The 22,133-nt window shown below is 47.5% G+C and overlaps 1 protein-coding gene across 4 annotated transcripts in view; it reads right to left on the reverse strand.

Moving 5' to 3' along the window:
* The window catches only part of COMMD1 (copper metabolism domain containing 1), a 198,284-nt gene extending 176,401 nt beyond the window's left edge, over window positions 1-21,883 (reverse strand). The window contains exon 1 of one of the 4 annotated variants that reach the window (XR_008598026.1): window positions 21,564-21,883. Coding sequence is in view for 2 of the 4 variants with exons in the window: in XM_054995417.1 (XP_054851392.1) it covers window positions 21,564-21,755 (192 nt within the window). In the remaining 2 variants the exon portion in view is untranslated. Of the gene's footprint in view, window positions 1-21,454; window positions 21,535-21,563 lie in introns of those variants that run through there. The other 3 variants (XM_054995417.1, XM_054995429.1, XM_054995436.1) reach the window with 3 other exon arrangements.
* Window positions 21,884-22,133: the final 250 nt, after the last annotated feature.

Genomic DNA, 22,133 nt, shown 5'->3' on the forward strand with positions numbered 1-22,133 from the left:
CCCACTCCTCTGCTTGAACCTACCTCACAGGTTGTCTATTGTTGGGATAATAAAAACATATTTTGTAAACCACTCTGAGGGAAGGAAAAGCACTCAGAGAACAATTGTAGTATATGCTTCCTCCCCAAGGTAACGAAAAGCTCAGACTCCTTTGGAGCCCAAAGTCTTTGCATTAGACCATATATCTGTCATTTGTCCTCCTCGTAATGGTGGACATTTTGCTCTCTAGTTCATGTTGTGATAGCAGCAACGAAGCCTTAGGAAACTTCAGCTGTCAGCTGGTTTGCTGGCCAGCTTACGTTAAGGTAAAGTTGTCGGTTAAAGGGTCTGAGCCAAAGCAAATGGTAGCATTAAAAGCAGATAGCAAAGGACATCAATGGATGGTAGAGACACACACACAAAGAATGGAGTTAAGTAAACTGGGGCAGAGCCTCAGAGCCTAATGTTTTCAAGACTTCCACATTCTTGGCAGGAAAAAAGCAAACAGCAAAGGAAGCCTGGAGGCTGAGGCACTCTGAGCCATGTGGTCCAGGGGGCCTGGGTTTGGTAGGTCCAAAACCTAGACCATGGTGGGAGATTTCTGCCAACTGGGGCATTCAGTACTGAGACCTGCCAACCTTCATTAGGCTTAAGCTGATTTTCTATTCACATTTGGCTGTCTATCAGGAACATTTTTATCCTACGTTTTCTCAAAGAAGCTCAGAACAGCATGGTATGGATCTCTTAATGAGGAAAGATGGTATCAAGGATGGAACAATTGGCTGGAAAGGATACTGGAAGACATCTGCCAAAACAAAATGCAGGATAAGGTACTTGTCGTGCTCCCGCACGGTGCCCAGGGTGTGGGCAGGGGCCAGGCGGCTCACCTCCATGGCAGCTGGGGTTGTTTGAGCGTTGCTCATTTCCTCTGCTCCAGCGTTTTCCCCAGGAGGCGCGGGTGGCGCCACTAGCTGCTGCATGGCTGGCTCCTCGGTTACCTCGCCGCCTGGGGCGGGATTTGCCTGCCCAACACAGTCCTCCTTCTCCAACTTGCTGGCGGCCGGCAAGAGCTCGGTCCGAGGCTGGGTCATGATAGTACTACAGTTTGCACGAAGAAAAAACCCCCCATAAAAGTGGAGTGATAATCAAGAACAATAAAATGAATAGTACGTTCTGTCTCCCCCTCCCCATGCTTTATTAATGAAATATTACACCATTACTTAAAAGTTCTGAGATAAGAACAAACTCAGTATTTGTTCCTTTGTAGAATGTGTAAACTGAGGAGGAGAGCAAGACTGTGCTTAGATTCAATTTTGTTACACCCAGAGATACACCCAGAGGTTTCACCCTAAGCAGTGTTACACCCTTCTAAGCATATCCACTGTAATGGTCTTAGAAGAGTGTAATTGCCATTCAAAAACATGGAAGAAATGGAGGGCAACATCCTGAAAAATGCCTCACTATATGAAATTGCTACAGTTGGAGCAAAAGCTTCTTTGAGCAGCCAACAGTCACAGCCACTACTTCCTCCATGTGCATGTTGGCATGCACAAGCCCAAAGACACTGGTGTACAGGAAACTCAACAGCACACAAGCATCAGTCTTTCAGCTGCATGATATCACTCTCAAAATCTGCACCACTGTACAGGAAGGAAAGAGGGTGATGATAGCCAAATCATCACATAAGCAAACCAAAAAAACAACTGTCATGCAGAAGAGCCGAGAAACTCTTTTCAAACTTCTGGGTTTTATAATAACATTAATAACAATAATAACATTCGATTTATATACCGCCCTTCAGGACAACTTAATGCCCACTCAGAGCGGTTTACAAAGTGTTATTATTATTACCCCACAACAATCACCCTGTGAGGTGGGTGGGGCTAAGAGAGCTCAAGAGAACTGTGACTCGCCCAAGGTCACCCAGCTGGCTTTGTGGAGGAGTGGGGAATCAAACCCGGCTCTCCAGATTAGAGTCCCGTGCTCTTAACCACTACACCAAACTGGCTCCTGAAAACATGGCTGCCAGCACGTTGGATCTACCAGTGACCTTTGACACAGCTGACCACTCCTTTCTTATCCATCGCTTTGAAAATGAAGTTGGCACTGAGGCAGTAGCTCTTCAGCGGTTGCATTCTCTGTCTGATTAGACATGGAGTTTCCACCAGAGGAGCAAAATCAATGGAGAGGGGAGTGCTACACGGTTCTGTTCTCTCACAGACGCTCTTCAATATTTATATGAGACCTCTGAATAAGATTGTCCAGAGCTTCAGAATTGGGTGTCATCAACATGCAAATAACACCCAGCTCTGCGTTTCATTGTTCAAGCATCCAGGGCATCTGAACCGTGGTTCTGAACCAGTGAACAGTCGCACCCACTACTTCCTCCACGTGCATGTTGGCCTGTGCAAGCCCAAAGACATGGGTTTACAGGAAACAACAGCACGCAAGAATCAGCCTTCAGCTGCATATCACTTCCCAAATCTGAACCAATGCAAAGGAAGGAGAGTGACGATGGCCAAATCATCACATAAGCAAACCTAAACCTAAACTGACATGCAGAAAAGAAGCTCATTTCAAGCTATGCACATCTTCAGTTCTCTTAGTCCTTAGAGGGGGGAAAAAACTACAGTTCAGAATTGTAGAAAATGATTCGAATTAAAGAAAGACAGCAGTACTTGGAAAGTTGTGTTTATTGTTTAAATGCTATGAGGCTAGTTCAGCCAAACACTAGTACAGCACTGTGTGCAATACTGATACATTTCTGAGCAGCTGAAAGCCTTGGGTCTGAAAGACTGCAAGTGCAGCACAGTCTGCTTAACGAGTTCCTGCATGTTAGAAAGCTATCCGATAAACATTTTAAATAAATAAACATGGCTTTGGGACCTTCAGAAACAAAGTGGGATGTTGTGTTGGGAGCTGTAGTGAGACAGGGGAACTGGCAAAATGCTTTTCCTTATTCCATGTTCTCCTACAGGAGTTCACAAAAAAGAGGTGATAACTTCTGTCAATTCCTTATTCCAACTACAACAAGGCTCAACAAATCCCAGGTACCAAGCAGCCACTGCACCTAGAAATTTCATAGCACTACATAGTATTTTCAGCAATGATTTTATTATGAGGTTTTTATTATGACAGCCAAGCTTATCCCATATTTATTTATATACTACAATGCTTTTGCTGTATCATAGTTTGAATAAAATTATGAGAAACTGCAATGGGCTTAGTAGTAGGTTGTGTGGGAGCAATAGTGAGAAAATACTATAATAAAATACACAACCCTGAAGGCAGAAAAATGAGCCTGGCACCCAAATATTTGGGCTGGCTCAGAAAGCTAAAGAAAATTTGTCAGATCCTGTCATGACAACTTCTCATGCTGTCTCCCTTACTGTTCCCAAGGGTTCCTGATTCTCATAAGTGACTTTTCATGGTCATTTTTATTTATTTTTATTTTACATCATTTATACTCTGCCTTTCTCTCCAATGGGGTCCCAAAACGGTTACATCGTTCTCTTCTTCTCCATTTTATCCTCACAACAACCCTGTGAGGTAGGTTAGGCTGAGAGGGTGTGACTGGCCCAAGGACACCCAGTGAACTTCCATGGCAGAGTGGGCACTTGAACTGGGGTCTCCCAGATCTTAGTCCATTATTCTAACCACTACACCAGACTGGCTAACTAGACTCAGGCACCTTTCCCACAGACAGGGGAATCAGCTTGGCAAAAAGATTCTTGCTTGAGGTGTGTACACTAGTCACACTGTAGGGTTGCCAGTTCCCCGCTGGAGGTGGGGGATCCCCCACTCCCATCCTCCACCCTCTTCCCCTGCTTACCTGCCCAGTGCAGGGGGGATGCACCTCCTGGGGCGTGCTCCCAGGCAGCGTAGGTCGCTGTGGTGCGCAGGAGTGCTCAAGAACTTCTGTGCTCCGCAGCAGCTGGATTCGGGCTGAATCGAGCCCGATTTAGGCCAAAGCCCAAATTGGGCCCAACTGGGCACCCTGTAGAGCGCCACAGCACACCCAGGGCAGCATGTGGCCTGTGCGATTATGTCATTTCCATATGGCGCAAGGACATTAAAAAGCTAGGTGGCAGGCCTCCAACCTCCTGCCCAGGGGGCAGGGGGACCTGGCAACCCTATCCTACTGTGGTGTCTGGCAGATGGGTGCTGCAGCTTTGTAATGCACCAGAATAATAATACCTAAATTGAGAGGAGGCTGTTGCTAAATCAAGATAATAAAAATGATAATAAAAGCTGCCTTTTAAAAATAATAAAGATGATAATAAAGATGATAATAAAAGCTGACTTTTAAAAAAAAACGACAGTGTTGATAGGTTCTCTTTTAATTCTTTTCCCTGCTTATAACGTTCCAAACTGGCCCATACCAAGGTGAACGTAGGAAGCCTATGTTGCAGTATGCTGCTCCATCTCTGGATATATTTGCTAATACCATTTGAATAAACGTAATACTTTTAAATTGTATAAACAGTACAATGGTATATTTTAACTAAATAAATAATGAATCACATTGTTTAAATCTGTTTTTAAAAATATTGCGCACATTTCAATTTTCTCCAAAATTCTGTTTCTTTAAAGGGGACATCTCTGCTTTCCCGGATTTAAAATTCCCATTTTTTTTTACATATCTACATACATCACATAAAATAGACAAGGATGCTTCACATTTCTTGTACCTTAGGATTAATATATAAATTGTAAACAAGTGTCATCCTAAGAAGATTTACATCCTTTTAAGTCCACTGGAGTCAGAAACTGTGCTTAGGATATCACTGAAAATCTGTTAAATATTTCTGTTAGAACAACAGAATGCTATAAAAGCACATTCTATCAACTGAATAAATAATAGAAATCCACATGTAGGAACATGCAATACCAAGTTTAGTGTCAATGAATTTCTAATACTGGTATTTAAAACAACAACATTTGTATTAATGCTGATACTGTATTGCCACCTAGAGGTAGAAAATAAAAGGTTTCTTACCAAAATTCATTTTATTAAAAGGAGAAATAATCTGAACTAGAAAAAGTTTTTTTTAAAAACTTATTTTATTTATGTTATTTATAGTCTGTTTTTCTCCCTGAAATTTAAAGTGAATTACACAATGTAAGTTGATGCAATCAACTAGATGATACATCTAAAAACAATTTAATAGGACAACTGTCATGGGCTGGGCCTGCCCAAGCTGGTAGTCCAAGCACTAACACGAAGCCAAGGAGTGTTCAAGAGTCACAAGCCAGGTCCAGTCCATTGTCAGAGCACAAGGTAAAGGCCAGGGGTGTGTCCAGGATCCAAAAGCCAAGCCAAGTCCAGTCCGTAGGTCAGAGCATGAGGGTATCAAGTCAAGGTGCAGGCAAGAGCAAGATGCAAGGTACCAGGAAGTGGTTGCAGGTAATCAACATGTTGCTTCCACACCTGGCAGTCACTCCAAACTGGCTTTTATAGCCAGGAGTGGTTTTCAGCCAGCTGCTGGAGCTCCATCCTGATGCTACTCATCGTCGCTCTCCAGCAGCTGGCGTCGGCTCAGGAGATAAGCACAGCGCCGTCTCTCCTGCAGTTCCAGTCTTTGGCGTTGTCTGCAGCGTTCTTTGGGCATGGGCGAACCTGGGGGAGTGGAGGCCCCTGGCTGTGCTGCACCTGTAGCCTGGGATGTCCCTGGCTGAGCTTCCCCTGTGGTATTTAGGCCAGAGGATGCTGGTGTCTCAGCTGCTGGCTGTAAGCTCTGATCAGCCAGCAGCTGTTGCTCCTGATTGCTGGCTTCTGCTGAGTCAGGGCTAGGGCTGGTTACATAGAACTCCTCCTGAGGAGTCGTGGCTGGCTACATGAGGTTCCTCTCCTCCCGAGGAGACCTCGCCCTCAGACTGGGCCATGACACCATCCCCCCTCCCAAGGCCCCCCTTCTCCTGCAGCCTGGATGGCCCAGGTTTTTGAGGATAGGCCTGATGGAATTGCTGGACGAGGCGGGGGGCATGGATGTTCTCAGCAAGCTCCCAGGAGCGGTCTTCCGGCCCGTATCCCTTCCAGTCCACCAAGTACTGCACTTGCCCCCGCCGGCAACGGGAGTCTAGGATCTGAGCGACTTCATACTCTTCCTGCCCTTCGATGGTGATTGGAGGAGGGGGTGGCGGCTTGGGATGGTGCGGATCTGGGGGTGAAGCCGGGACTAGAAGGGACCGATGAAAGACAGGATGGATCGGGAGGGTTGGCGGTAATTGCAGGCGATAGGCTACGGGGTTAATCTGGTCCGTGATCACGAAGGGTCCAAGGAACCGGGCATACCGTTTTCTAGAGGGCCTCTGGCTATGGATATGGCAGGTAGACAACCAGATCCGATCGCCCACGGACAGGGGGCTGCCAGGTTGCTGTTTCCGGTCCGCAGCTTCCTTGTAGGTTTCCTTGGCAAGCTGTAGTTGTTCCCGCAACAGTTCATGCATGGACTGGAGCTCCTGGAGGTGATCGTCAGCGGTTGGGATTCCCGACGAGGGTGTGGTACTAGGGAAGAAGCGAGGGTGATGGCCGTAATTTGCCATAAAGGGGGTCTGTTGGGTGGAGGAATGCACTGCATTATTATATGCGAACTCGGCCAAAGGCAGTAGGGCTAGCCAGTCATCCTGTTGATGGTTTGTACAGCATCTCAGATACTGCTCCAGGGTAGCATTTGTGCGCTCAGTTTGCCCATCTGACTGGGGATGGTGTGCTGAGGATAAGTGAACTTGGGTGCCAAGAAGGAAGTGCAGTGCCTGCCAGAACCGAGAGGTGAATTGGACTCCACAATCGGAAATTACATGATCCGGTCGCCTGTGGAGTCGAAAGACGTGCTGAAGGTACAGTTGTGTGGTATCCCGAGCGGTGGGAGGTCCAGAACAGGGAATGAAATGGGCCATTTTTGTGAATAAGTCCACCACCACCACCAGGATACAGGTATGGCCTTTGGAGCAGGGTAGGTCGGTAATAAAATCCATGGAGATGGTCCTCCAAGGCCTAGTGGGTGTAGGTAGCGGGTGCAGAAGACCAGAGGGTTTGCCGGGAGAATCCTTGGCCCGCCTATATGTTTCACAGGCTGCCACGTACTGGGCCACGTCTGATTGCACCCGGGGCCACCAGAAATCACGGGTCAATAGATGGGTTGTCTTGTGGTGGCCAAAGTGCCCAGCAGGTCTGGAATCATGATCCAGTTGTAGGACTTTTGTTCACAGTGATCCCGGTGGTACGTAAATCCGACCTCGGTGGGTCAGTAGTCCATCTTCCTCTGCGAATCCATCCACCTGGGGTTGGTGGGACTCCTGGATGTTCTGAAGGTATCTCTGAGCAACTGGGTCCAGCAACTGTTGAGCCTGTATCTCCTCAACAACCCCCCCGGGGGGGGGGGGGGGTTGCATGGCGGTGAAAGTTTCTGGAGCCAGGACAGTAGTTAGAGACTGTTCCCAGCTGGGGGGGGGGGTGAATTGTACTCCAGTTTCCGGGACAGAGCATCAGCTTTCTTATTCTGTGAACTGGGGACATAGGTGACCCTGAAATCAAAGCGGGAGAAAAACAACGACCAGCGAATCTGTCTCTGGTTGAGGCGGTGGGCGGTTTGGAGGTGTTTGAGGTTCCAGTGGTCAGTGAGCACTTGGACTGGGTGTCGAGCCCCCTTCAGATGGTGCTGCCAAACCTCAAAGGCTGCTTTTATCGCCAGCAGCTCCCGCTCCCAGATGGTATAGTTCCCTTCTGCGAGGGTAAGCTGGCGAGGGTAGTAGGCACAGGGTTGGGGGACGCTGAAGGAGGTTGCGCGTTGTGAGAGCACCGCTCCAATGGCTTTGCTGGAGGCATCTGCCTCAACTATGAATGGTAGCTGGGGATCTGGGTATTGAAGTAGCAGTTGTGTGACGAAGCGTGCCTTCAAGGTCTGGAATGCCTCGTTGGCTTCCAGTGTCCAATGGAAGGGTTCTCGATGCCAGAGAAGCCGGGTAAGGGGGATGGCTATGGATGCAAACTGGGGGATGAATTGCCGATAATAGTTGGCAAACCCCAGAAATCGCTGCACATCCTTCTGCGAATGGGGGGCTTGCCAGGTCTGTACAGCTTGGACCTTAGCTGGGTCCATTTGGATTCCCCAGGGCAAGATCACATGGCCGAGGAATTCTATGGCATGCAGGTGGAATGCACATTTCTCCAGTTTAGCAAACAGGCCATGCTGCCGGAGTCTTTGCAGCACCATGCGCACATGCTGGGGATGTCGAGACGGATTCTGGGAATAAATTAATATATAGTCCAGATAAATGATGACAAACTGATCCAGCAGGTCACGAAAGATGTCATTCATAAACCTCTGAAACACTGAGGGCGTGTTAGTCAGGCCAAAGGGCATTACCAGGCACTCGTATTGTCCATATCTGGTACTAAAGGCGGTCTTCCAGTCATCGCCTTCCCGGATGCGCACCAGGTTGTAGGCTCCCTGAAGATCCAGCTTGGTGTAAATCTAGGCTTCCTTCACGTGCTCCAAGAGGTCGGAGATCAGAGGCAGTGGATACCGATCTCGGATGGAGATTTTGTTCAGGGCCCGGTAGTCGTTGCAGAGCCGGAGTTCTCCACTTTTCTTTTTGACAAAGAGGACTGGGGCAGAGGTGGGTGAGGTAGAGGGGCGGATGACCCCTCGCCACAGATTGGTTGCGAGAAAGTCCTGGAGTGCGGCCAGCTCAGGCGCCAATAATGAGTACAGGCATCCCACTGGCAGGGGGGCGCCGGGGATTAAGTCAATGGCGCAATCATACGGCCGATGAGGGGGGAGTTGGTCTGCCCCTTTTTGCCTCAAACACATCTGCAAAATCTGCATATACCTCAGGTAGTGCAGAGGCCCCTGGTGCAGCGGCTGCAATTGGACCCGGGCGCTGATTTTCATGTGGGCATGGCGCCCGGAAGCAAAGGTCCATCTGGCCCCACCGAATAACCGGATCATGGCAACAAAGCCAGGAGAGCACCAGGACAAGCGGAAAACGGGGGATGCCCACAACATCGAAGCAGAGCTGCTCATGGTGATGCTGAATGTGCAAGAGAAGATCCTGGGTCTCCTGGAACACTGGCCCAGAATGCAGTGGCCACCCATCAATGGTCTCAACTACGGTGGGCGTATTCTTTGCCCGCAAGGGAATCCGGTGCTGTGCAGCAAACTTGACGTCCATGAAGCAGCAGGATGCCCCTGAATCTACCATGGCGTACATGAATAGCCATCGGCCGTCGGGCAGGCACAGCTTTACAAGCACCAGGAATGGTTTGGGATGATCACAGGAGGCATTGGCCATTCCAACGAGTTGTTTAGCAGGAGCCCGCTCCAGGCCTATAGCTGGGGTCCTCCTTTTCACAGGGCAGCCATCGGCATAATGGCCCATCAAACCACAGTACCAGCAGAGGTTGTGGGCATGACGCCGCTCCTTTTCCTCAGGAGGCAAGTGGGTACAAGGCACGCCCAATAGTGCGGGATCAGCTGATGGCTTCGGGCGAGGTCCGGGGCAGAGGCTGATGACTTAGCACACGGGCTTGTCTCCGGCTCTCTAGCCGCCCAGCGATTCAGAGGCATAGGAGAATGAGCGCTTGTAGTTCTCCCGGTTGTTCGGATCGGGCCCCTTTAACAAACTGAGGATGAAGCCAACTTTGATTTTATCCTTGGGAAAGTCTCTGGCCCGGAGTTCAATATACAGCGGGCAATGGGCAAGAAACGCTGGGAATTCTTCCACGTTGCCCTCAAAACTGTTAGGAAGCTTCACTGGGCATTTAGCAGGCAGAAGTGCAGCAGGGGCAGCAAGTAGAGTGGCAATCTGCTGCTGCAAAGTCACCAGTGCTTGAGTCAATTGCAGTCCCTGGTCCTGCAGCAGCGCCAGGCTCCCCAGGTGGGCGTTGCCGCGTCCATGCCAGGAAGTTTGTGGGTGTAAGCAATCTGTCATGGGCTGGGCCCGCCCAAGCTGGTAATCCAAGCACTAACACGAAGCCAAGGAGTATTCAAGAGTCACAAGCCAGGTCCAGTCCGTAGTCAGAGCACAAGGTAAAGGCCAGGGGTGTGTCCAGGATCCAAAAGCCAAGCCAAGTCCAGTCCGTAGGTCAGAGCACGAGGGTATCAAGTCAAGGTGCAGGCAAGAGCAAGATGCAAGGTACCAGGAAGCAATCTCTCCTGCAGTTCCAGTCTTTGGCATTGTCTGCAGCGTTCTTTGGGAGTGGGCGAACCTGAGGGGGTGGAGGCCCCTGGCTGTGCTGCACCTGTAGCCTGGGATGTCCCTGGCTGAGCTTCCCCTGTGGTATTGGGGCCAGAGGATGCTGGTGTCTCAGCTGCTGGCTGTAAGCTCTGATCAGCCAGCAGCTGTTGCTCCTGATTGCTGGCTTCTGCTGAGTCAGGGCTAGGGCTGGTTACTCCTCTTCTCCTGAGGAGTCCTGGATGGCTACACGAGGTTCCTCTCCTCCCGAGGAGACCTCGCCCTCAGACTTTGCCATGACAACAACAATTTGCAGAAATATGAAACAGCTGTCATCTGAACAAAGCATAATGTAACCTGGTAAACAATGCAGAACATGGTATTGCGCAATGAATTTTGCTGGACAAATTCTGTTACAACATAGCCGTATCTTTTTTATAAAAATGCCCTCACAAACAATTGTTTTACACAGACTGTGAAATGCAGGAGTGTGAGAGCCTTCAAGCTGATTACTGCATTATTTTAAACTTTCAAGATGAAGCAACACAGTCATTAAATGTTTGTCCATGAAGTCTCGTTTTGTGAGTTAGGAGATGTTACTGCTTGGAACCTAAAGACGGCAAATATTTCTTCAGAAAATAAGCTTTATTACATAATTAACTTCCATGGCCAGCAGATGTACTTACCACTACAGGGAAAGAATGCAAAACAGCAAATGAGGGATGGTGGTGAAGCATCCTAGTATATAAAGGGCTAAGTGTATTCAAGACAACTCAATTCCTACCCTGGAGTGCCACCAGGGGGTGCTGCTGTGTAGGGAAACCCAAATAAGAGCTCCAGAAAGCGTGCCACGGCAGGAAGCCCAGGCCAGGATCAGGTGCAACGCAAGCGGCAATGCCTGCCCCCCACCTTCACCCAGCTGGAATCAGGAGTGGAGCAGGTGGCAATGCACGCTCCCACCTTCACACAACTGGGATCAGGAACGGAGCAAGCAGCAATGCCCTCCCCCCGCCTTCACCCAGCTGGGATCAGGAGCGGAGCAGGAGGCAAAGCCTGCCCCCTGCCTTCACCCAGTTGAGATCAGGAGCAGATCAGGTGGCAATGCCCACCTGCCCTTCAACCAGCTGGGATCAGGAGTGGAGCAGGAGGCAATGCATGCCCCCCCCACCTTCAACCAACTAGGATCAGGAGCGGAGCAAGTAGCAATGCCCTCACCCCGCCTTCACCCAGCTGGGATCCAGGAGCGGATCAGGTGCAATGCCCGCCTGCCCTTCATCCAGCTGGGAACAGGAAGGGATCAAGAGGCGATGCACGCCTCCCACCTTAACCCAGCTGGGATCAGGAGCGGAGAAGGTGGCAATTCTTGCCCTCTGCCTTCACCTAGCTGGAAACTGGAGGGGAACAGGTGGCAATGCCCACTTCCTGTCTTCACCAAGCTGGGATCAGGAGCGAGCAGGTGGCAATGCCCACCTACCCTTCACCCAGCTGGGATCATGAAGCGAGTACGTGGCAATGCCCATCCCCCGCCTTCACCCAGCTGGGATCAGGAGGGGAGCAGGTGGCAATGCCCTGCTCCTGCCTTCACCCATCTGTAATCAGGAACGGTGCAGGAGGCAAAGCCCACCCCCCGCTTTCACCCAGCTGGGATCAGGAGCCGATCAGGTGGCAATGCCCTCCTGCCCTTCACCCAGCGGGGATCATTAGGGGAGCAGGTGGCAATGCCTGCCCCCCATTCACCCAGCCAGGATCAGGTGCATGGCAGGTGGCAATGCCCGCCCCTCTCAATCAGCCAGGATCAGGTGCAGAGGAGGTGGCCATGCCCCGCCCCTCACCTTCATCTGGCCAGGATCAGTGATGGAGGAGAAGGGAATGCCTGCCCGCCTGTTGTATTTTTTCCCACAACAGGCTTTGTTGCTAGTATTATATAATGGCAGAATTTTCATTTAATATATAACCTTTTTAATAGGCTGGAAGTACCAGTGCAATAGGACAGCCACTGAGCAACAGATTCAACAGGGGATATTTTTCAACAAGCAGGGCAAAATAAACAAATAAAGGAGCCAGCAAGAAAACAATAAAGCCTCCTAATGTGGATACGTGACTGTTCCCTACAATACCTGGCCCTTCTCGGGTCCAATCTGCACTCCTTGCGTGAGAGATCCTCTCCTGCTGGTACCCGCTTCTCTGCCTCACTGCTCCCAGGAGAAGAGCAACTTGCCTCCTTGGTTTTGAATGGCATTCATCTTCCCTCCAATTTTCCCTTAGTCCAGTCCTAAAGCTGGGAATGTAGGCCTGCAGGGGAATTGGCAGTCAGGCCTACTGGAAATTTACTCTAGGCCTCAGGTTTCCTTGAGGACTCCAAGCCCAAGATCATGACAAGGTCTACTCAGAATTTCACTGCAGCCCCATACCATATGGCTTATTCCCTGGAAAGAGTTCTTAGCACTACATTGTGGAGAATCTCCCCAAAAGGGAGATTTTCTATTTAGTATAATCTCCAAAAGGTATTTTATATCTAGCTATATTTATACTGGGTCTAATTGTTCACTACATTTGGATCTGGGGTAGAGGCATATTAGCAGGAAACCAGGTAGAATAATTAAAAGGGGTTTGCTTACTCCTTTCGAATGATATTGCTCACCAGAGGGAGTCAGAAGGACTTTCACTGCCTGAAGAAACTTCTGACAAGATGCGCCATGCTGACTTGCTGTTCATCTTCCCTCCAATTTCCCTCTTTGTTCAATAAAGTACACAGTTATTGGCTAGAGACTACATAACCACACTTTACAAGCTACAGTAGCTGTGGATAGCTTCTCTCAGCTTACATGTGAGAAATATGAGCAGTCCACACTTCCCCTCCAGTTTCAATGGTGCACACATGCTAGTCAAGGAGGGAAGAAACTGCTCTTGTGAGTGGTCTACTTGCATGAAAAGTGAAATACTGCAGCGGCAAACTCGGGGAAATGATTCAGGTTCTGTGGGAAAGATTTTGCGATTCAAAGGGCAGTGCTTAATAAAATGGGAAGGAAGTGGTATTTCAGACGATGATCTTAAGGCCAGACTTTGTCCACATTCTTGGTAAAACATCATGCAAACTTAAGAGGCTATGGGTGGAGTGGGTATCAGATTGCACCATTGGCCTTCTGGGGGAAAGGTGGGAAAGTGCCAACCCCCACTGCAAGTATAAGGGCTAGTGGTTCATTAAATGTCTCCGTACCACCAAACAAAATATACAGGTCCCTTGAAAAGCTAAGAGTGGAAGGAAAAACTGGGAGTCCTAACTTTCTCAGCCACAGCATGGCCAGGAAAAGAGGACCAAGAAGCCTTCCTCCCTGTCCCAAACTGTTCTCTTATTATTCCTAAAACATCATTACTTAATTTTAATCCCAGGATAGCATAAAGAGTGTCAGGGGTCTGGGGCAAATCCCCTGGACTTACCAGGAGTAGGGGACGGGAGCCGGCCGGGAGACAGCTGCCCAGTCACCCCAGCAGGCACCCGCGGCCAGAACCTACCTGCACAGGAGGGAGGGAAAATAACACCCAAGCCTCAGAGGATTAGAAGGGGCAGGTGGAGGCCAGCTAGTCCCACCCTCCAGTGGGAGTCCAGGGTGCCAGGCAGGGAGAGGGAGGGCAAAGGCACTGGGGACAGGCAACCAGCAGCCGGGCAAACTGAAGCCTTACCAGCCAGGGAGGAGAAGCAGCCTCAGCAACTCAGTGGGGACAGGCAACCAGCAGCCAGGCAAACTGAAACCTTACCAGCCAGGGAGGAGAAGCAGCCTCAGCAACCCAGACCCACGCCCCAGCCTGCAGCCCAGCTTGAAAGCAATAACCTAGCCCAGGGGATGCCAGGAGCGAAGCAACACCAGGTGGAGCTGCCTGAGGCAATCTGTAGGCTCAGCTGGCAACCAAGGAGGCTCAGCTGGACCTGCCTTCAGCAGTCAGCCCAGCCAGAGAGGCTGGATAGCCAGCCAACGTGGCACAGGTGGCCTGGCCCAGTGCTTCCAGCCAAACGAGCACAGGTACAGCTGCCTAGGCCAGCTAGGGTCATGGTTAGAAGGCAGCAGGAGGGCGTGGTTGGCAGGTGGAGCATGGTAAGGCTGAGGGGATAAAAGAGAAGCCCTCCCACAGGGTGGGTGGAGGTGGAGAGGAGAGTGAGAAGAGGCAAGGAGGAAGGTGATGGAGGAGATCAAGGAGAAGGACTGGATCAGGTTGAGCAGGCCAGCAAGTGGACTGAGAGGGAGTCTGGGTGATGTATACCACCCCTCCTTCCACAGAGCAGGGTCCTGCAGTATCCCTGACACCCCTTTGACGTCAGGGCCAGGAATGCCGGCGCCTCGCCCAGCGGTGGCCGCAGCAAGCTCTGACAAAGAGGTCCGAGATGAGAAAGAAATCTTTCAGCATTTGTTCCTCCGTAGAACATGTAGACTGAAGAGAACAAGACTGCACTTGGATTCAATTCTGTTACACCCAGAGGGCAATCCTAAGCAGAGTTACACCCTTCTAAGCATATCCACCGCAATGGTCTTAGAAGGGTACAATTGCCGTTCAAAAGCATGGAAAAAGCATGGAATATTTGTCAGAGATGCTTTAGGCTGATCCTGCACTGGGCAGGGGGTTGGACTAGATGGTCTTTATGGCCCCTTCCAACTCTATGATTCTAAGAAATGAAGGGTGTTTTGAAAATGGAGTTGGCACTGAGGCAGTAGCTCTTCAGCGGTTTCATTTCATTCCCTGTCTGATTAGACAGTTTCCATAAGAGGAGTAGAGAGGAGAGTGCTACACAGTTCTGTTCTCTCACACACGCTTGTCAATAACTGTCCAGAGCTTCAGGGTTAGATGTCATTGATATGCAAATAACACCCAGCTCTGTGTTTTATTGTTCAAGCATCCACTGTGGTTCTGAACTGGTGCCTTGAGGCTGCAGCCAGGTGGCTAAGGCAGAACAAGTTGAAGAGGAATTCAGACAAGACAGAGGTGATGCTGGTCAAGAAGGCTGATGTTTTAGAGGGGGTTGGATCCACCTGCAGTGGATGGAGTATAGTTGGCATCTGGAGAGCAGAAGAGCTTAGAAGTATTATTGGACTGAGCAGTGCTGTTTGAAAAACAGGATGGAGTAGATACAGCCTCCTATCAGCTGCAGCTGCCTCATCATTTCTCCCATCTTCCCACATTGGCCCCTGCTTCTGTAACCTCCCAGATAGATTACTGTAATGCACTCTATGTTGGGTTGCCCTTGCAGACAACCCGGAAGCTGCAGCTGATTCAGAATGTGGCAGCTCGAGTATAGTCAGGAGCTAGCCAATATCTCAGCCATCTTAAAACCGCTGCATTGGCTGCCAGTTTTATCCAACTTGAAGGTGTTGGCTGCGACCTTTAAAGAGCTTTATGGCCCACACAGTCTTCAGGCTGCCATCTACTGGCTGTTCTGCCACTTAGGGTAGCCTGCCTGGCATCAACCACAGCCTGTGACTTGTCCATTGTGACTCCCACTCTATGGAGTGGGTTCCATGAAGAGGTGAGAGGAGTGCTGCCTTTTAGAAGTTTTCAGGAGGAGCTGCAAGTTCTTTATGGGGGTGGGAGGTTTTTTTTTTTAAAATGAGGTATAAACTGCAGGAATTTTTGTGGGGGAGGGCAATTTGGAGTTTTATTTTGTTGGTTTTCAAGTGTGAAGCTTTTGACTGCCACAAAGAAAAGAGAAATATAAATATTTTAACAAACAAACAAAGAAGATATGCTAATGACCATGTTCCTAGCATCTAAGTTTTAAAGTATTTGTATCCCAGCACGGGAACTGATGCCTCTGTTAGATTTCATATGGTCAATGTTGCCAAAATTGCCCCTTTACAAAAGTGTCCAAACTTTCATGGTCAAGAAAGAATCCAGACACCTTAATTGTGCTATGCTGGAACAGTGTGTCAGCAACAACTCCCCAAGCAGCAATTACATCCAGCCATTTTATAACCTACTGTCTCAGAGAATAAAACATCACTCTTAACCTTTAACCATGGTACTGGTGAACCATATTTTAGTGGTGGGTGAGATTTTATTCCCTGCCTTCCCAAGTACAAAAGAGATAAAGTGTGCAGAATGCCTTAGGATCTTTTTTCTTCCTAAATGAAGATCCCACTCTAAAGCGTATGCCACTATTTTCTTATCAATCTCCTGTCAATCATGTTTGTAGACAAATACCTTTTTCTCACTAACTGCTATTGCTCAGAGAAAGATAAAAAGGAAATGAATCAAAGAAGGCATACACAAAGAAAAGCTGCAAGAAAGGGATAAATGACACGAAAACTGATAACAGGGGAGAAGGGAGAGAAGGGAGAGAGAAAAATCTGGCCCAAGTGATTGTTTCCAGTTTAGTGCCTAACATTCAGAAACAGAAAAATAAAGATGCAGAACGTAAGTGATAAGGATCAAGCAAGTTAAAAATGGAACTAAAACACCTGCAAAAAAACCCCAAAACAGACAGAAGCATGCACATAAACTGAAAGATTATACAACCGGACAAAAGTCAGCATGCATTTACCATATGGGAATGTCAGTTACAAGAAACAGTCTTAGGACAAATACTATTTTTTAGCTTTTCATCTTAAACTAAATCCTGACAGAGACTACTTTCATGCAGCATTTTTAGCCTTCAATCACAAGCACACTTAACTAAGTTCAAATGAAACCGCAACTGATCTTTCTTCCAAATAAATGCAGTTTTATGATGAAGAGTCTGTGGTAATAGGAAAGGATGGATAACTTAACGTAAGGACACATGTACACACGGAGCTGCCTTATACTAAATCAGACCCATGGTCCACCAAGGCTGGTATTATCTACTTAGGCTCGCAGCAGCTCTCAGGATCTCAGGAAGAAGTCCTTCACAGCACCTACTACATGATGCTTTTAACTGGAGATGCTGGGGATTGAACCTGGGACCTTCTGTGTGCCAAACAGATGCTCCGCCACTGAGCCAAAACTTCTCCCTTAAAGATCACTCGTGAAAGAAATGGTCTCCAGGATAAGAAACTCCAGCCACATAATCCATAAGAGCCAGAACAATTAACAGATCAAAGACAGAGTCAAGTGATCATATGTGAGGCTAAAAAAGAAATCAAGATAGAGATTTATAAAATTATGCATGGGGCCGAAATAGGAGATAGAGAGAACTTATTCTCTCTCTCTCAAAATATGAGAACATGGGGACGCTCAACAAGTGTCCTCAGGACAGACTGAAGGAAATATTTCTTTACTCAATGAGAGGTTAAAAAGGTAGAATGCTCTGCCAGAGTATGTATTGATTAGCCACAACTATAGATGGTTTATAACAGGAATCCCTTTTAAAGCCATTTATGCTTGTAGCTATCACATATTCATGAAGAAAAGCTGAAGTGTCTAGGACTTTCCAGTTGAGAAAAAAAGATGACTAAGGGAAGAGGCCATGACAGAGCTTTATAAACACTATGCATGGGGGACAGAAAGTGACCAGAACCCTTCTCCCCTCCACAGCTTCCCAAAGCCTTCTTTCCCTCCAATAGACACTAACTCTCTTTGGCCCAGCATTCTGCCCGCTTCCATTGGCTGTTGTTCATGAGAGACGCAGCTGGAGCCAGTCCTGTCCATCGCAATACAGTTTTTTTAAAAGGTGGCCATTCCACACAAATGTACCCATGTTGCCTTATGTCCTATCTGTTGCTTTAAGTGCTACCTGTGCTTCAAGTATGATCGTACTGAGTAGTTAAAGACAAATAGTGAGTTCTAGATCAAATCAAGCATGAATTCACCCCTTCACTGTCAGTCCTAGAATTGCTTATGGTCTGTTTCAGCATTTCTTCAACTCCATATCGGATTTTGCTAATGCTATGTCTTTGTGAACTTGTATTTATTTACCCTATGGTACTGTTTATGGAAATGTCCTTGATATTGATTGTACCAGTCTCACACCATGTAATCCACCTTGAGTCTCAGTAAGAAAGGTGGACTATAAAGCACATAAATAAATAAATACGTAAATAGATACAGAAAAGGATTAATAAAGTATTAATAAACTACACATAAAATTAGAAAATTAGGCCGTTTTAGGTTGTCAATTTCCAGGTTGTAGCTGGAGATCTCCTGGAATTACAACTGCTCTCCAAGATTTGAGTCCAGTGGCACCTTACAGAGCAACAACATTTTCAGGGTATAAGCTTCGGAGAGTCAAAGCTCCCTTATTCAGGTACTCTTAGCAGCTTAGCATCTATCTATGCCTTCGTCTTCAGGTATGTGAAGAAGGGAGCTCAGACTCTCGAAAGCTCATACCCTGGACATCTTATTGGTCTCTAAAGTGCCACTGGATTCAAATCCTGCTGTTCTATTGCAGATTGCTACGACCCCTTTCTTTCTCTTGGGTAGATTTTGCCTTTAATCTTTCTCTTACACCCGCTAGGTAGATTGCTGCCAACAGGAATATTATATTCCAAGATATTTTATTTATTATTTCCCTTTCAGTAATGTGCCCAAGCATCAGGCTCCTTCGTGGCACTATGTGGCCCTGAGGATAGGTATGGGATATAGGAATGACAGATAATCTGGGATATAAAAAAAACAAAGTAAACTTTTATTTTTATAATAAGCGTATCGGTTTCATGTTATTTCTAAAACTTGATGGTTTCAAAAGAGTAGATCTCAATTCTTAAAGTTACTTTACTTAAACCCAGTCACACAGATCTTCTCTCGGGCTTCACACAGTTTGCCTGCTTTTAATATTGATTTCTCTCTCAATTACAAGTAAGACCTTTTCTCAGGTGCACACACAGTTTGCCTGCTTTCTCCTGACTGAATGTTCTTTCACAAATACACAGTTCAGGCTTCCACACAGGTTATATTTCTCTCAGAACTGCTTAAAAATACTAAGGCTTGCCTCTCTTGCCCTGACTGAATCTTTTCTCTCCACTCAGTAACTGATACAGCAGTTCACTCTGCCCACACTCTCAGTCATCAGCCAATCATCTCACTCGCTCATCCCGGTTTTTCACCCCCCCCTCTTCATCTATAACACACCAAGCATTTAAACACACACACACACTTAAAATCATTACACAGACCAACACAGCTATGTACCTGAAACCGATCTCCAGGGCACAGACATCTGTTCTCCTGTAGAAAACAGCTGCTTTGGAAGGTGGACTCTATAGTATTATTATACCTCACTGAGGTTCCTCCCCACCATGTTCCACCCCCTCCCCCAATCTCCATAAATTTCCAAACCTGGAGCTTACAACCCTAGCCACAGGTCCAAACAAACATGCATATAGACACGGATTAAGATGGGTAGCTGTCTGTAACAGCAGAAAAGAGCAAGAGTCCAGTTGCACCTGTAAGACTAACGGAATTTTTGGTAGGGAATGACCTTTCATGAGTCACAGCTACCTTCTTCTTTCCTGAGTTGTGACTCCCAAAAGCTCCTACCCTACCATCTTACTGGTGCTACTGGACTCTTGCTCTCTTCTCTTGCAAATAGACACGGACACACATAGATTACTATAGAGCAGGGTGGATTTGATTTAAATCAAACTGATTTAAATCACGATTTAATTCATGATTTAAATCACTAGTCAGTAAGGCTTGATTTAAATCATAGTTTTCTACATAAAGACTAATTCTTGCTGGTATAACTTTAATATGCAAGTAGATGAAGATTTTTAGAATAACAGCTTTTCATATTAGTTTTACAGTTGTATAAAATATTGATTTTAATACTATTAGAAACACATAGTTAATTTATTGTGAGATGAATTATCCCCAGTTTAGGTTAATCATTCATATTTGGACAACTTTTCTGTTGTACTTTATTGGAAGGAGAAAAATAATCATTACCTTAATAATAACCGAGTCTCTTTTACAGCCTGCTGCCATTATAGGTTTTTTCCTCCAAGGAAAGAATGTGATAAACCTCAGGTCATACACACAAAAGATCCAGACTTGTGTAGCACTGCGCTCAAAAAGTTTCACTTTCATTTTGTACTGCTTGCCCCTCCCTCCTCACACTTAGTTTCTTCTTGTGCAGATCTATTCCACTCCAAACAATCAGAAAAATATTGTTTCTGTACACTGAACTTCTTGAAACTTAGCACTGAAGGGGTTGATTCTGTCTTCATAGGTTTGTAGAACAATAGGATTAAGGTCTTTTTCTCAACTCTGCTCATGTTATAACATTTTTGCTGTGAAGAAGAGGCATGTGATCTCTGCTGAGCTGACACAAATTCAGTTTTGAGAACTGCAAAACCAAGCATCTGTGATAATATCTTGTAGGCAGAGAAACTGCCCAATAATCTTACAAAAACCTCTGGAAGAGCATGACATTGTGAATGGATTAATGGAATTTATTTACCAAAAAAATTAAACATATACAGCCTTATTCTACATAATTAAAAACTAATCTTTATTTCATGATGGAATAACCTTTGGATGGTAATATATTTTCCTCAAAACGCATTTTATTTTAAAAAATCCAATTTAAATTTTAAAAAATCCAATTTAAATAAAAAAAATCTGATTTTTAATTTTTTTAAAAAAAAATCATTGATTTTTATCCACCCTGCTATAGAGAGCACATATAAACATGAAAAATCAAAAAGAGTCCAGTAGCACCTTTAAGACTAACCAACTTTATTGTAGCATAAGCTTCAGATGCATGGAGGGCAAGAAGAAACTGGTCAGATATAGAGGAGGAGAGAGGAGGGAGGAGTAGATGCAAACAGCTGCTTCTGATATGGAGATCAGTTTGCTTCTGTTAAGGAAATCAGTTACTTCTGATAATGAGATAACCATTCATAGTCCCTATTCAGTCCCAGCCTGAGTCAAATTAACAGGGCTAACTCCTCTGGATCTATAAACATGAAAAAATCTCTTGTAAAATTATCAATTCCATGTATTTGCGTGTGGATGCTTACACAGAACACTCAGTGGGGCTGCCAACCTTCAGGTGGGGTCTGGTGACTGATCTCCAGGCCACAGAGATCAGCTCCCCTGGAGGAAACAGGTGCTTTGGAGGGGCGATTCTACGGTATTATGCCCTGCGGAGGTCCCTAAGTAACTGGCGTTGCCAGCCTCCAGGTGGTGGCTGGAGATCTCCTGGAATTGCAACTCATCTCCAGACCATGAAAGGTGGACTTTATGACACAGTACCCTACTGAGGTCTCTCCCCGCTCCAAACCCTGCCTTCTCAAGGCTCCACCCCGACCTGGAGCTGGCAAACGTGACAGCTTATTCTACGTTAGAGCCGGTTTTTGAAAAACTGGCCGATCCCCACCAACGTACGTACAGTTGCCAGCCTCCGGGAAGAGTCTGCGGGACGCGAACCCCCAGTGAGGGACCAGGAGGCGCCTTCCACCGCGAGGCGTGACACGCCCTACCCGTTCCGCCCCCGTTACCTTGACGATGCCCGTCATCTTGGCCCGCAGTGCCCGGAACTCCTGCGGCGCCAGGTCCGGATAGAGCTGATCCCGCAGCAGCTCCTCAGTGATCTCCGCGTTCCCGTAATAGAAAGCCTGGGCGATGCCGTTCAGGAGGCCCAGCAAGGGCCTGGTGGCTTCCGGCTGAAGACGCTCCGAGGCGGCCGCCATCTTCGCCAGAAGGGCTAGGCCGCAAGCCAGGAGGACTACAAGTACGACGGCCGGGCAGGGACAAATCACTGCTAAGCTGGGAGGTGGCCTCTTCGCTGGACTCAGCAGCGCCCCTGTCGGCTGGAAAAGGGGAAATGGTAACCAAGAGAGGCGGGAAAGTCTGTTTTCTGGGGGCTGGAGAAAGCGGGTTGCCAGCTCCAGTTTAGGATATTTCTGGAGGTTTGAGAGGTGGAACCTGGAGAGGGCGAGCTTTGGGGAGGAGAGGGGCCTCAGTGGGGTGTAATGCCCTAGAGTTCACCCGTCAAAGCAGCCATTTTCTCCAGGGAACTGATCGCAGTTGCCTGGAGATCACTGGTAATTCCGGGAGATCTCTGGCTA

Source organism: Eublepharis macularius, chromosome 1, assembly GCF_028583425.1.
Source record: "Eublepharis macularius isolate TG4126 chromosome 1, MPM_Emac_v1.0, whole genome shotgun sequence".
NCBI lineage: Eukaryota > Metazoa > Chordata > Lepidosauria > Squamata > Eublepharidae > Eublepharis > Eublepharis macularius.